This window comes from Lissotriton vulgaris, chromosome 1_1 (genome assembly GCF_964263255.1).
Source record: "Lissotriton vulgaris chromosome 1_1, aLisVul1.2, whole genome shotgun sequence".
NCBI classification, from domain to species: Eukaryota; Metazoa; Chordata; class Amphibia; order Caudata; family Salamandridae; genus Lissotriton; species Lissotriton vulgaris.
Genome location: NC_141685.1, coordinates 73,731,304 through 73,747,417, shown reverse-complemented (window position 1 = coordinate 73,747,417; position 16,114 = coordinate 73,731,304). Strand labels below are relative to the sequence as shown.

At 41.7% G+C, this 16,114-nt stretch overlaps 1 protein-coding gene across 1 annotated transcript; it reads left to right on the top strand.

Annotated features, from left to right (window-relative positions):
• Nucleotides 1-4,328: 4,328 nt before the first annotated feature.
• Nucleotides 4,329-14,662, top strand: LOC147737369 (uncharacterized). The gene is made up of 5 exons (XM_086926881.1): nucleotides 4,329-6,963; nucleotides 13,039-13,094; nucleotides 13,201-13,306; nucleotides 13,929-14,047; nucleotides 14,147-14,662. Exon 1 carries the CDS (start codon nucleotides 4,905-4,907, stop codon nucleotides 6,180-6,182), a length of 1,278 nt encoding a protein of 425 aa, XP_086783007.1. The 5' UTR covers nucleotides 4,329-4,904; the 3' UTR covers nucleotides 6,183-6,963; nucleotides 13,039-13,094; nucleotides 13,201-13,306; nucleotides 13,929-14,047; nucleotides 14,147-14,662.
• Nucleotides 14,663-16,114: the final 1,452 nt, after the last annotated feature.

The window sequence follows — 16,114 nt, the reverse complement described above, 5'->3', positions numbered from 1 at the left end:
AAAATACTACGGATCATGAAAAGGCTTGCAAAGTTCTCCTGGCAGATAGGAAGAACTATACCCCCCTAACACAGGACCCCACTCAGGGCTTAAGAACTCGGATCACCAATTTGGTCAAGAGAGCTGAAGAAAATGGTGAAATTTCCAAGAATGAGGCTGATTTCCTGAGCACGAGTGAGAATGTAATACCCTACTTCTATACTCTACCAAAGACACATAAAAACCGTCTACCACCACCAGGAAGACCGATCGTATCAGGAATCGGGTCACTGCTAGAGTCCCTTTCACGGTTCTGTGATCACTATCTCAAGCCAATAGTGCAAAACACGCCGTCCTACTTAAAGGACACAAAAAGTTTACTTCAGCTGCTAAAAAACCTTGAATTTCCAGAGAACACTGTAACCCTGGTGACATTATACATTGAGAGTCTGTACACCAGCATCCCCCAGGACGACACCATCAGGGTCCTGGGGACAGCTTTAGACTCCGTAAATTGGGAGTACCAGGCATCAAAGACCTTCATACTTGATTGTGCTACTATAGCACTAAAAGAGAACTTCGTTGCCTACAAAAACAACCTCTACCTGCAAACAACTGGGACATCTATGGGCAGTACATTTGCCCCCAGCGTAGCAGGTCTGTACGTCGCCGATTTCGAGGCAAAGCATATCATACAACCCAATGGCCCCTATACGTCCTCCATTAAAATATGGAGACGTTACATTGATGATGTCCTGGTAATTTGGACAGGCAATGATGAACAACTACAGGCCTTCCTAGGTTGGATTAACACACTAGACACCAACCTTAAATTCACCTCGGAATTGAGCAAAACAGAAGTCACCTTTCTGGATGTTAGGATCCAAGTCTCAGGAACCAGATTGACTACCAAGACATACCAAAAACCGACTGCTCGCAATAACCTACTTGAATTCACAAGTTTTCATCCCAGGCCATTAAAAGAAAACCTTCCATACGGCCAATATTTGCGAATAAGACGCAACTGTTCTGATCTCCAAGATTTCGAGACCCAGTCTGCAGAACTAACGGATAAACTCAAGGCACGAGGCTATCCATCCCAGATCTTGAATAAAGGTTACAAGAGGGCCCGCAACCAACCTCGTGAATCTCTCCTTGAAGACAGGGTCACAGACAATGAAACCATACCACTAACCTGTGTAACAACATACAGCACAATGTCCAACTACATGAAAAAATCAATCAATAAAAATTGGCGCATTGTGTCCAGTATAAAAACAGATTGGGATAAACCATTATTCTCTTTTAAGAAAGGACGCAGCCTGAGGGACTCCCTCGTGCATACCCGCCCCAGAATGGAAACACCTACCACAGAGAGATCAATTACAGACACTTGGGGTTTACAGAGAATCACTGGACACTTCCCCTGTGCAAATTGTAGTGTGTGTCATCTCACGACACACACCAAAACTCTTGAGCTTGAGCCGGGAAAAATATGGACACAGAAAGGTCACACGAATTGTAACACCCAAAACGTCATTTACCTGATCACATGTTCGTGTGACCTACGATATGTAGGCATGACGACCCGCAAAGTAAAGCAGAGGATAGGTGAACACCGCTCCAACATCAGGTGTAAGAAACTGACCACAAAAATGAGCCGCCATTTCTTGGAACAGAACCACACTCCTAATGACATGCGATGGACTGTCATCGAGCATGTGGTTGGCCCAACAAATATCCCCAACCTGCTTTTTGAAAAAGAACAAAGGTGGGTATACAGGCTGGGTACCCACCTTAGAGGTCTTAATGATGATATTCCCTGGAATACTGTGATAAAGTGAAACAGAATCAAGTCTTACAATTTCTGACATACTGATAAACAGTACGAACATTCTACCTTTAGGCCCCTCACAATGTCAGCCCCTGACACAACACTGGCGGTGGTTTGGGTCTTGTATTCTTAGCAGTTTCCCACACAGCAATAGGGATACCTTGATTCCCCAACCTCAATTTACCATCTAGCTATAGCTGTTTAGAAATGAAGACACTCACATGCGTGATTTAACTTTTTACTCGCTAGTCTTCAAAACACTTCCGCATTCAGCGCGGAGACTGTTTAGTCCTAGTCACTTAGCAACAACTCACATGTGATCCATACGTCAGTACCTTTAGGGCGGTTCTATTGGTTACCCGCACCTGACGACACGTAACCACGCCCACGTGAGGACGTGCCTTGGTACGTAGCCACGCCCACCCGGAAGCAATCACTGCTCTGGTATTTTGCTTTTAAACAACAAACCGAGCCTGTTGCAACATCGTCGGGGTCCGGTTCGAGGGCGACGTAGGCATACTGAGGGTGCTAAGCGTCGAGGGCGTAAGTGGAGACCATCTACCAATTTCCAGCTAAGTACAGATTGCGCTCCATATTACCGAAGGGCATCATATTGATTTTGCGCCTATCTCTTTTTCCCTATGTTTTGCCATGTTACAGGGTGTGCCGAATACGCTTCCACCCCCCTCCTGAGACCCATGGTGTTTATTCCCAACACCTACTAAGTGAGACATTTTTAATTTGACTGCAATCTCATTATGACATTTACATTGATCGCTTAGCTGACGATCTTCTATGAAGATTTTCACCTTTTTAACCCATAGTCACAGCTAGTCTTTACCACGAATAGCACACCGCACTTTTCCTAGTTCATCCGAACCCAGGGCTAATAGGTGGTGTTAACCATAGCGCTATTCATCCACAGCTAGTATGACTATCACGTTTGGAGCACGAATTTTACAGTATACAACCAACAACAACCAGGATAAATACTGAATGTTTGTTCTGTCCTACTTGTGTGTCTCTGTCCTTTTATTTTCAGGTGCAGAAACGATAAGTAGAACCCTCCTAAACCAGGAGTAATTAGGAATATTTTATTCATTCCTAATTTTTTTGCACTTTTTTCACCTTTAATTTTTTTCACTCTCACGCCCCTAGGTAAGGGTGGGCCTTAGCGTGCCCATACCACCAGGGTTTTACCACACACAGTCCTGATGAATTGCTGGGTAAATTAACACCGTTTCGATGGCAAGAAACATGTCGACTAACTTTTAGGAACTCACCACTCAATTAAAGTGGACTGTTTCCTCACATATTTTAACTCCTAAGTCTCTAGTGATCATTTAATAAAGTCATTATCTCTGATACACTACTGACTATTTTAATACCCCCAACACTCACTAGTCCTAATTGCACTCAACACGCCCTAAACTCACTATCCCGCTCCGCAGTATTCCTGGCGTTGCAGCACACCAAAGAGACACTAGGTCTCTTTCACCAAAGAGACACTAGGTCTCTTTGGTGGGGCCCGATGATGAAGCATGTCATCACTAGGTGGTGAGTGAGGGCTTTCTTCAACATCCCAGTGTGGTTGTGTTTGTGCTCCCTAGAACGGCTTAGCCTGTCCTATAGACACTCTTTTTTTGATTATTGATTAATAAGATATCACCTGATCAACTGAACTTTTAGTTAAATATTTGTGTATGATGAAAAATTCCTTGCTAAGTTTCAAAGGCTGTAAAGAAGAAGGGGGAGATATACTAAGATTTTTCGCCATATTTGTGTCACAAAAGTGGCACAACACAGTGCAAAATCAGTTTTTCCTAATTTACTTTCAAGCAAATAATGTAAAAGCAAAGTGAAGTATTGCATAGCACTGCGTCGCATTACTTTGTGCCATGGGGGCCTGCCAAGGGTGGTGCATGGGTGTTCCCATGCAACCACCCAAGGCTTCTCACGCTAAACCCAATTTACCAAATACAGTAGATTGGGTTTAGCGTGAGAAAACTGCACCCTTTTAAACTAGGCGCAATGCTTTAATTTCTCTTTCCTTTTCTGACTTTGCATGCTTGCTGCAATGTGAAACACGCATACAAAGTGGGAAAAGCTTTCCCTCGTGTCTGGCATAGTAGTTAGTACAGGAAGGGTGCCCTTCCTCTACAAAACCTATGCTGGATTCACACACACACACACCCTAGCGCTCTGGTGCTAAGGTGTTTGCATGGCACAGGGCTGCTGTAATCGGTGCCAGCACAAGGGGAAGGGAAGGATAGAGCCATATCTTTGAAAATATGGGGCTCTCCTGCTCCCTCCCTGTCACGCAACGCAGTGCAGCCTCAAGCTGCATTGCGTGGAAATTTGGTGAATCTCCCCCAAAATGTCTTTTAAAACCAATTAATTCTCATTCCATTATGTTTCAATTTATTAATGTTAAATATCTTTACATCCAACAGAAAACAAGCCTCGAATGTATGAAATGACCATCTATAATGAAGCGAATGCTGTAAATCTTCAATATTAGCAGAAATATTGAGCTACATTATTCAGGAAAACATCAGCGCAGTCTGCGACAGAGGAACCTGCACATAAACAGACAGATCCCGGATGAAGCATCAAGGGCAGTTTAGTGATTGCAAGAGGCTGAGCTGTGCACCTCCATGCGACGAGATGAAGAAATGATCTTAGGAAAATTAAGGCAACAACAATAACAAACCGCCTCCTTTATAAACAAGTGTCCAAAACCAGCTTTGATCATGGGAGCGGTATGATGTGAATATCGCAGTGCTCTGTTTTCTGAAATGACGACAAGCTATCTTTCCATGCTCTAGGTGAATTGTAAACTCTTTCTGGCCAGACCACAGTAACCAGAGAAAAGCCCAAAAGAGCGGAGCCGGACAACTGATGGGTAAAGAGGACTTCTTCTATCTACAATACAAATGACTGCCCCAATTTGCGTGCATAGCCATAATCCAATCTAAAGGCACAATCACCTACAAAGACACCTTATAGTGTGGCAAATATTTGGTGGCTATTGCAATGTATTGTTAAAACACAAATCAAACGTGCAAAATACTGCACACAGTGATGGGCCATGTTGGCCCATCAGGAAATACAGTCATGGGATGTAGACAAATATATACCCGACCCGCAGACACTAACCAAGAAAGAACAATCATACGCATGCAGCAAAAGCTTTAGTTTGTCATCACTACTCAAGCTTCATCAGCACACGTACACAGGACAAAAACTATTCAAATGCAGTGAATGTAGGAAGAGCTTTAGTAACTTATCAAATCTTCAAAGACATCAGCGAATACACACAGGGGAAAAACCATTCAAGTGCAGTGAATGTGCAAAGTGCTTTAGTCACTTATCAAATCTTCAAACTCATCAGCGAATACACACAGGGGAAAAACCATTCAAGTGCAGTGAATGTGTGAAGAGCTTTAATAGGTTATCAAACCTACGAAGACACCAGCAAATACACACAGGCGAAAAAACATTCAAGTGCAGTGAACGTGCAAAGTGCTTTAGTCACTTAGCAAATCTTCAAACACATCAGCGAATACACACAGGGGAAAAAACATTCAAGTGCAGTGAGTGTGTGAAGAGCTTTAATAGGTTATCAAACCTACGAAGACACCAGCAAATACACACAGGGGAAAAAACATTCAAGTGCAGTGCATGTGCAAAGTGCTTTAGTCACTTATCAAATCTTCAAACTCATCAGCGAATACACACAGGGGAAAAACCATTCAAGTGCAGTGAATGTGTGAAGAGCTTTAGTGGGTTATCAAGCCTCCAAACACATCAGCGAATACACACAGGGGAAAAGCCATTCAAGTGCAGTGAATGTGTGAAGAGCTTTAGTGGGTTATCAAGCCTCCAAATACATCAGCGAATACACACAGGGGAAAAACCATTCAAGTGCAGTGAATGTGTGAAGAGCTTTAATAGGTTATCAGACCTACAAAGTCATCAGCGAACTCACACAGGAGAAAAACCATTCAAGTGCAGTGAATGTGTGAAGAGCTTTAGTCGATTATATCACTTACAAAGACATCAGCGAACACACACTGAGGAAAAACCATACCAGTGCAGTGAATGTGGGAAGAGCTGTAGTCGATTAGAAAACCTACAAAGACATCAGCGAACACACACAGGGGAAAAACCATACCAGTGCAGTGAATGTCCAAAGTGCTTTAGTCACTTATCAAACCTGCAAATACATCAGCGAATACACACAGGGGAAAAACCATTCAAGTGCAGTGAATGTGCAAAGTGCTTTAGTCAGTTAATTCGCCTTCAAACGCATACTCAAACACACACAAGGGAAAAAACATTCAAGGGCAGTAAATGTGCAAAGTAATTAAGTCAGTTATCAAACCTCCAAACACATCAGCGGATACACACAGGGGAAAAACCATATGAGATTGCTGTGAATGTTGGAAGAGCTTTAGTCAATTATCAGAGCTACAAAGTCATCAGCGAACACACATGGGGAAAACATATAAGGGCACTGAAAGTATGAAGGGCGTTTGTCAATTTTCGATCCCACACAGCCCTCAGTCAATACACTTCTTCATTTAACGCACATGGAGATAATCCTAGAGATGCAGAGACTCCGGAGATATCTTAAGAACATCAAAAATGATATTAACCCCTGTGAGGACATAGACAAGAGCAGAACAGTGCAGTTATTGTGAGAGGAATGAATTATGGAAAAAAATAACATTCTAATTATGTGGGACATTGAAATAGCAGATGATAGAAGACCGGACTAGCAGTAAAGAAGAAAAACAGATAACAGTATTTGCAGGATTATAGAAGTGTTTGTTTCCAGTGATTGTTCACTACGTACACATAGCAGGGTGACATGATGCACCAGAATACACAGTGGGAGACAAGCCACCATGTGGACTAAAAGAAAATAAACATTCTTTATTTTTATTTGGTGAAGAAGAAATATAAAGAAAAACATTCTGTCCTACCTGATCACACTACCACTAAAAGCAACACTGAACAATACTGGGACTAACAACAGTACTTTCAGCTAACTTGTCGGATTTTTCATAAAACCTACAAACCCAACACACCCAGAGTGGATATGTTGTCACAGCTCTGGAGATGGGAAACTTCATTGGTAAAATGTATGTATTACTATTAACAAATGCCACTGCAGTATATGTAATGAACTAAAGCGAATCACAGGTGTTCAAGAAATAACCTATTTTTAGATATGAAAAAGTATATACCTTGTTTTTAAGTAACGTTTGCTGCATCTTTTACAGACTGTGTTTGGTTAATGGATCAGCTTGTGCCTCGGACCTTATAACAAAGTGTGACCTGTGGCTCCTCTCCAACTTGACTCTCCCTATTCATTTTGTGCCTTGCCAAACTCTTCTTTTTACCAGGATTGAGCCACTGTAAGAATCAGACTCTGTTTGAAGAATGTGGTGAAAAAGTGAAATCCCACATCAAAGGCATATATGGACTAGGACAATCAGTTGCACTCCCAGCAACTCGTCTTTCACACTGATTGTCCCTTGTCCTCAAATGTTCGGAAGGATTTGTCGTATAGATGCCAGAAGTGGCAGTGACATTCATGAAGCTGAAGGTAACAGGAATGTGTGGGAGATAGAGAAGGGGAGAGATAAAGAGAGCAAGAGAGACAAAGAAAGGGGGAGAAAAAGAGAGATGGAAGGAGGGGGAACGGCAGGTGATTTGTTTATACCTAAAAATAAGCAGCTGACTGGGAGGCCTAGTCTGCAGTCCCTGATGTGGCTCCTCAGTGCCGGGCCCCTCCAGTTGCTTCCCCCGCTGGCGCCCCTTGGCAAAGAGCACAATGGCGAGAAGAGGAAGTGAGAGGACCCACAGGCGTCGGCAGCAGTCGTGCACCCAGCACAACAAGAAGTCTATGTACAACCGGGCAAGTGGGCAGCCCGCGTGGAAGCAGTCTGTAGGCCGCAAACAGGGGAGGAGATGTACTCCAGCCAGGAGCAAAAGCAGACCTCAGGGAGAGCGCTAGCAGTACTCTCTGTGACCAGTCCCATTTTGTGGGTCCGCGTCCATGCAGGGGGACAAGCGTGGGGCCCGGGTCACATTCAGCACAACACGTGTCCTCAATTACGGCCGTCCGGCTGTGCGTGCATCTAGTCCACCATCAGACCACAGAGCCTGCTCACCGCACCTACAGCCCCAGTCCAGCTGGCGGGCCCCTCCCCTCGTCCAGGGTCAAAGGGGTTTTTCAGCATGCTGTAGAGTGGCTCCAGCCACGCAGCCTTGGGAGCACCAACAGCAGCCCCAGGGCGGACACCGCAGCCACTCTCAGTGACGCAGCCAACAAGCAGCGCGGCTGCCACACACCCAGCCAGCCAGCGGTTGGGGCCCAGGGCACAGCACCTTCGCAGAAGGCAGACGCGGAGGCCGCACAGCAAGGCACCCCATGCCACTCCAACCTCTCCAGAAAGACCCGCAAGCAGGGCAGTCGGCACTCCGCCAATCAGAAGGCCCTCATGTGGAAGCTGGGGCCCTCTGTCTCCGGGGACCCCAGTCCAATGCCAATCCACATCCCCCGCTGTAGCAATGTGAGTCCAGGCGCATGTCCTCGGTCGCCTTCAGGGCAGGCAGTGATGGCAGCTGGCAACGTCCAAAAATGGAGATCGCACCCGTCCTGGGGATTTGCAGCCCCGTCGTTACAGGTAGGAGTCCCAAGTGGATTCCGCAAGCTGGCAGACAGCTTCTGCAGCAGGGAGACTCTCAGGGTCAACGGGGATATCAGGATGACTCAAGTCCCGGCTGGGAGCTCTGCTACAGTACGACCACATGTTTGGCGACAAGCCACGCCCCCATGGAGTCCTTCACCTTATCCCCTCAGGTAATGGGTTGGATAATCCCTTGGGGGTATTCTTGGCTCTAGACCTACACACACTTTAGGTACACTTAGAGTAGTGTTCACATAGTAGGAGTATGCTAGTTTACTGCCTTTTTTATATGCCTGCATATATACAATTGTTTAGCACCATGGTAGAACTATATCTACTATTTTCTCCTTTGGTTCTTGTAATCACGTTTATCTACTTCTGTCATAATCATTGCAGCACACATATTTTATGCAAGAATAACGTTGGTTCAATAAATATTATTGAAAATGTCAAACTATGTATTCTCTGTATGTTTCTCTGAGAACAAGTAAGCAACAGTGACTGAGTGAAAGGTATTGTACTCTTTCCATGATCCCTGAGGAGTCAAGGTTGTCATGTTCAGTGGTTACCAGAAACCATTCGCTGCCTGGTAAGGTTAGGGAGGTTTACGGTGGCACTGTGAGCTAGCTGGTCTATAGTCAAACATGAGGGGGTGTCCGGAATCAGTCTTGACAACTTACTCTTAGTTCATGTTGTCCAAACAACGCGCGGGTCCTACAGATTGGTAGGAACTACACAAAATGGCACCATCTACATCAGTTAGGCTCTTATTTAATGGTCAAATCTGAGTAGTTCTGTTGAGCTTCTCAGAGATCCCTACTCACATTTTAACCGGATTCGCCCATAGTGGAAAGGGAAACATATCCGTCTCAGCTGAGTAGGTATATCCTATATATTGACTGTAGGTTAAATCAAGCTTAGAGGATTTAAAGTTCCTGCATTGTAAAACATCAATCTCTATAAAATATCAGTTAAATACTAATGCTGTGACAATGACTGAACAGGATGAAAATATTTAAGAACAGATAGTTGAACTATATATTTCAGAAAATTGCAGAGAGGCAGTTACTATGAAATTGTTACAACATGGCCTCCCGGCGACAAATGGAGATGTTACCTTACTGGTTGAGAAACAAGGGTGGTTTGGCCCTATGGGAAAGAGGGTAGGTAGGGCCAATATAATGAAAAAAAAAGGATTTTTACCTAAGCCTCTATGGATGAATTCAAACACTGAATGTTCTTTGGATAAACACAACTTTATTTGTTTATCCAGACAGTCGATTTTGTCTTTGATTTATGTCAATTTATCTTATCTTTTTATACACAGAAAAAGAAGATTGCCATCAACCTCACATATAGCCATATGTGAAATACATTACAAATATGTGAATATTTACAAAAAGTGAATAAAACACAAACATACGTGGAAACATTTAAATCACAGAGTGTTCATAATTATGACAAAAACATGGACATTGGATTAACCTTCAGATTTGGAAGAGATACATCATTTATCCATACTTGGGCTCAAGGGTGAACACTTTTTACATATAGCCCCTGGCCAATCAAAATGACCAAATCAGAAAAGCTGAACAGTTCGAATGCATCAATCGTTACAAATTCATAGTATGCAATAAATGTCAAAAATAGAAAGCCGACGCGTTTCGAATCCTGTTTGCTGATTCACAGGATTCTCCTCAGGGCAGTTTAATTCTAGTCCATGGACACTATTTACAAAACAAAAAAGGGAAAGTTTGTTTTAATTAAAATGCTCCTCAAGCCATTTGTTGTATTAAATAGCATAGCGGGAGGCGGCATACCTTAGGTGGGAATTGCCACGGTTGCATTTATTTCGTGGAAGAAGATGTTCTATGCTGTGGGCCCGCGCTGCAACAGAGCGAGAGATTGGTTTAACTAGATTCTTGGAGGGGCAGAAATACGTTGCCTAGTTTTAAGCAATGGAAACATTGTTACCTTGAAATATCTAAGTCCGGCGGCAGGGCTGCCTTTGTCCGGATTGCGCTTGTCTCGGTCCGAGTTGTTTGTCTGTGGGTTTAAATTTAAATACGGACCAATGAATTGGTGGGTCTGAACCGCAAGAGTGTCAAAGTTTTTTGGGCAGGCAATCGGGGGACTTACTTTTCTTGTTCTCCGTTGGCGCTTTAAGTCTACTTCGATTTCCTGCAACTTTATCTGTTCGATAGAAAGGGGGAGAGGGTCACTGCACTGGCCAAATGTGTGCGTTTACGGCAAGGGAGGTGAACGTGTTATGGAGCCAAAGCTTACCGGCGATGTTCGAATTCAGGCGTCTCTCGTTCACACTACTGCACAGCCCGCTCTGGATGTGGGTGTCCGCGGCTGTGCCTGGATTGAATACATCGGGGGTGTGATTCTTAGTTAGCCAATCAGGGCCATATCGGTCCTGATTGCATACTGGTGTCTTGTGGGAATTGTGGTTCCCAAGTTGGACCCTGTCTCTTAAGCCCTATTTATTTCACTTAGAGTATTTAAACCTTTATTGACACTGTCAAATTTTAGAATGAGATATGCCTCTTTGCGTAGCAGCATATTCTCAACCTCGGACTGATGTTTCGCGTCTATCTTGGCCAGCACTGTCCACTTGAACTCACTTTCACTGTGATTCTTTTCCAAAAAATGGTCAACCATTGGTGCGGACAGCACTTTCTTTTTAATTCGGGAACGATGTTGGGTTATTCTGACATTAACTGCCTGGCTCGTTTTGCCAATGTACACTCTGTCGCACGGACAGACCACAGCATAGACAACATCTTTTGTCTTACAGTTTGTGAATATCTGGTGTTTCCACTGTATGCCATTGTGGATAAACACACTGCCTTCAATAGTGGTTGGACAAGAAACACAATTACCACATTTGTGGTGCTCACATATTGGTTTTAAATTCCACTGTGTTATCAAATCACTTTTTTGTGGCGGGATGTAGCTATCCGCTTTAATGAGCTGTTGCCCTATGCTCGTATTCTTACGCATTGCGAAAATTGGTTTAGCAAGGGGATACTCCAAAGTTTCTAGTAGATGCCAAGTTTTTAAAATGATGCGTTTGAAATGGTTAGTATGTTGACTAAAAGTAGTCACACACATTTGTACAATTACGTCCGTTAGCTTCGCTTCACTGGCACTTACTGTGACGTCAATTTGATATCTTGGTGTCGTGAATTGAGCCACACATGGAATTCACACCCCATCCAGACATTGATGCTTTACCATTAGCAGGAATGTGGAAACTTTACAGAGATTTAGTAAAAATATACAGAAATCAAACAAAATACATAATGAAAACATTGGCAGTCCAACCTGCAGGCTGCTCTGGCTACACATGGCTACCACAGGTATTAGCCCACAAACACTAAATGCCATTATGGGAAAAGTTCCCAACCCAGGAGAAAATCCTATTCTAGATAGCACAAAAAACTGCACAGCTTGAAGCAGTTTTTCCCCACACAGGCTCGCAGGAAAACACAGAATATTGACAATTTGCTTGCCAATGGGGATGGCTCCCCAGTTAGAAGATTGTGCCACTTGGGGTACATTTTACTCTGCCGTATAAACCAGAACACATGGTACCCCTTTAATAGCAGTTATACCAGATGTACTGAAACAGATTCAGAATGAGTATCGGGCAGAGCCTTCCTTAGATCTAGGGCTGAAACTCATGGACACAGATTACAAACATTAAAACACGTACACACATATTTACAGTACGAAATGCACACAATGTCGAACCAATGAATAACATTGTGTCGAAAAACTCTAGATATCTCAAATGGATTTTTCTGCCAAAACATAGCCCTGGAGGCAGATATTTGACAGTATTCTCAGCGCTAGGCTCTCACTGTCAATTTTGTTGATTACCCCAGGTGTATAAGAATAGCCCTGGGTTGTTCGCAGCCAGGAAAACAGAGTTACTTCAAAATTGTAATAAGGAGGCTTTTCTTATGTAGATGAAATACATCTGCTGGATAATGAATGAATGGAACACTTGTCTAGGGTAAACCCAAAAGTTCTTGAATCAAAAAAATAAAAAATTGCCCACGTCAGTGTCCTATTTGTAGGGTACGAATTGTCAAGTGAAAAAAAAAAGGCCTGGTGGCAAAATCTTTAGACATATGTGCCCTACTCCAGCCTCTTACAACTCTGAGAAGACTACAATCCATTTTAGGATTCCTGAATTTTGACAGGACATACATTTTGGATTATGCAGAAAGGTTAGAACCTTTACTTAATTATATCTGATTTGTCAGTGCACCATTGGACACAGAAACATACTGATATCCTATGTTCTGTATTCGCTGACATTTACACACACGTCAACACGACTAACTTGGTTATTTGCATAGTCACTGGACTTACCGGGTACAGGTGGGCCTCGTTTGAACTGGCTTCCTCTGATTCTTGTATATGTAACTAATTAGTGGGTTAGATTGATAGTTTGACCGTTTGTCAACCATTTTGCCTAAATATTCCCTCTTTGCCTCTCTACAGCTTTGAGTTTTATCATTCAAAAATCGAAGGCTATGCTCGTCGTCAAGGCCGGCTAGGTAATGACACCTATAAATAAGCGAGGCTCTTTGTCTACATTTGGGTGTCTAATTGTATTGCGCCTTTACTATGTATCTCTAATTATACACGTTATTTTCTTTTTAGATTCCGTTATCACGCCATGTTTGCGAGAATCTATAACAAGGCACATCTTTACATTTTATTTGCATGATCGTATAGACGACTGTGTCGCAACATTGAAATTCTAAAGGTACTTCCGGAATGAGTAGTATCCATTGGTTATGCATGTTTCAGTGTTGCATTTTAAACCAGCTTAGTCTCTCGGATCAAATGTAACAAGCCTTTATTGTTTACTTGTATCAATGCGAGGTATATATTTTCTTTATTTGGATGTCCAACTGTATTACTCTCCTACGGTGCGAGTCTAATTCGCTATTCACTGCCAGTTTTACGTATCCAGTTTTTGGTTAACATGCGATTTTCGTAAATTTTCAATAATAAGGTATTTTTTAATGCCTTATTTCCATGATTCTGTGGACGAATGTTTTGGAATATTGAAATGTTTCAGGTTTTCGCCCAATATGAATTATAGACAGTTTAGTCTTTAAATTGAACTTTACAAGTCTTCAATGCCCACAATAAATTTGCGTTTGCTAAATCCGTGGCATTTCTACTGTTTAACAATATAGTATACTTATGATGTGGATATCTGATCTACACTAATCAATTACAGTATATTAAAATGTATTATTTTTGGAGTTTTTCAACCTGATTATATCCTTTAGTATTAGCCGTAACAAGTAATTATTATTCATCACAAACAAAAATTACTAAAAACTAATTTCTGAATTATATTTAATTCTTTTTAATAGATAAGGAATACGTGAACAATATTTCCTCTTCTGTTCTGTCACATTCGACATCACGAATTAGACAGCAATTCACAACAGAGTAATGCAACTAGAACAAAAATAAATCTGAAAAATTTCTAGTAAGTAAAAATCGAAATACTCCTATGGTTACTGAATATATCTTTTTGTTTTCTCTTTTGGTTTATTTTTGAAAAAAACATTTTTTTTCTTTATTTCAGATAATTTAATCATGAGTGTGACCTGCAAATCTTAATCGTTTTTTATTGAATTATCAAAATTGTCTCATAAGTAAGTATTGTATTAATTATCCCTATAATCCAGATAGGGTATTATCTATGCTCAGAGTAAAAATTGGTAGCAACCTGACCCTTTGTCCATGTTAGTAATATTTGGTTACGGATCTAGATGAGCATTGCAGTACACCACATATATAGACTTGATTTGTTTATAAGTCTTTCTTTTCCATTGTTGGGAGAATATAATTTTGGTTTGTCAAATTATGAGTTCTGTCGATATGTTGTTATAACTGATTTAATAGAACATGCATCTTTTTAATAGAGAGTATTATGGTTATTATGTGATACATTGAATGTAACATTATTCTAATAAAGGTATTTTACTATATACTTTTTTCTTAGGCAATTAGTGGCTATTCCTGAAGGCGCTGGTTCGCTGAAACGCGCGTCGAGATTATTATTGTGCCACATTTCCTCTTTTTTGTTTTATATTTTATTTATACCTGTGATCTTGTTTTTAATGAACTGTTTGTTATAATATTATGCTTGATTTGTTTCATATTGTATGTTGATATAATGTTTTAATTGATATATGTACAACAAAAAGTGTTTTTTAAAACCATTAAAATCTTGATATTAAAGACAGTTCTCCCATGTCTCATTGTGTAGACAAGAAAATACAATTGCCTAGGTGTGTTTCTTCTCATAAATAAGTGTCCCTGACCTAGGAATTGAGCTAACTGTTGTTCAGGGGGTCCTTGTTATATACATTGCTTACCGGGTACACCTACATCACTTTCAGTGAAGGTGATACAGTCCCTTTAGCATACAAATCACATTTGTACACGAAAGCTGAAATGCATTTTACACCCACTGAAAAAATACTCATAGCAGTACAAACTACTGTAGTGAGAGAGAGAGATAAGAGAGAGATAGAGATAGAGAGAGAGAGAGCACTAGCGCAGGGGAAACATAATTGTCTTGACCCTGGTTTCGACCATGGAGGTCATTTCAAAGGCAAACATCCCAATGCTAAAGCATTACATCCAAGATGGATTAAATGAGCTAACTCTCTCAGTGCAATAGACATAGATTACAGATTCGATTCGACATTACAAACATATTCCTGCAGTACAAACTAGAATATCCTCTGCCAAATAAAATAATGCCTCTAGACAGATATAAATATAACATTTTTACCGAGGGATCTGCCCATGCAGCCTTAGAAATGAAACAGCAATATTCTGCGGCATGTGCAATTGTGAAAAGGCACATGCAAGATAGAAATTTCTTTCTGGGAAAACACTCACACGGTCTCTAGGAGACTGTACGGCACAGCTGGCTGAACTAAAAGCCCTAATACTGGCATTATAAAATATGGATCCTGAATTACCCACACTTATAGTGTGTTACTCAACGTATTGTGTCAAGTTTCATAACTAATATTTACATTATTGGGGCAGAATAGATTTAGGGATTCCAAATGTTGAGCATTAAAGTACTAGATGCTCTGGGTACAAGTGGCAAAGCTGAAAGAAGGCCTGCCACAGGCTCATGTTATTCATACTTTGAGTCATCAACGTGCTGGCATTCACATTGAAGGGAATTCAATGGTGGATAAGGCCACCAAGGCAACACTTCGTATTGCTGCAGTTACTGCAATAATTTCCTCTAGTACAAGGATAGATGGAGCAACTATGATAGCTGTCGATTCCACACACAAGAGCTCGACACTTCCGAAAGGCTTTCCACTCAACTACTCCAACAAGTTAGATGAAAAGAATATTCCATATTCTCAAATTATAGGAGTGGGCAATAGAGTAATAACAAACACTGATCACAGATTGGGATTGATACTAGCTGCACATGAGGGTCTGAGTTCAGCCCATGCAGGGATCATTGGTACAGTTTTACTATTAAAGCAGTGCTATTTGTGGCCTGGTCTTACTA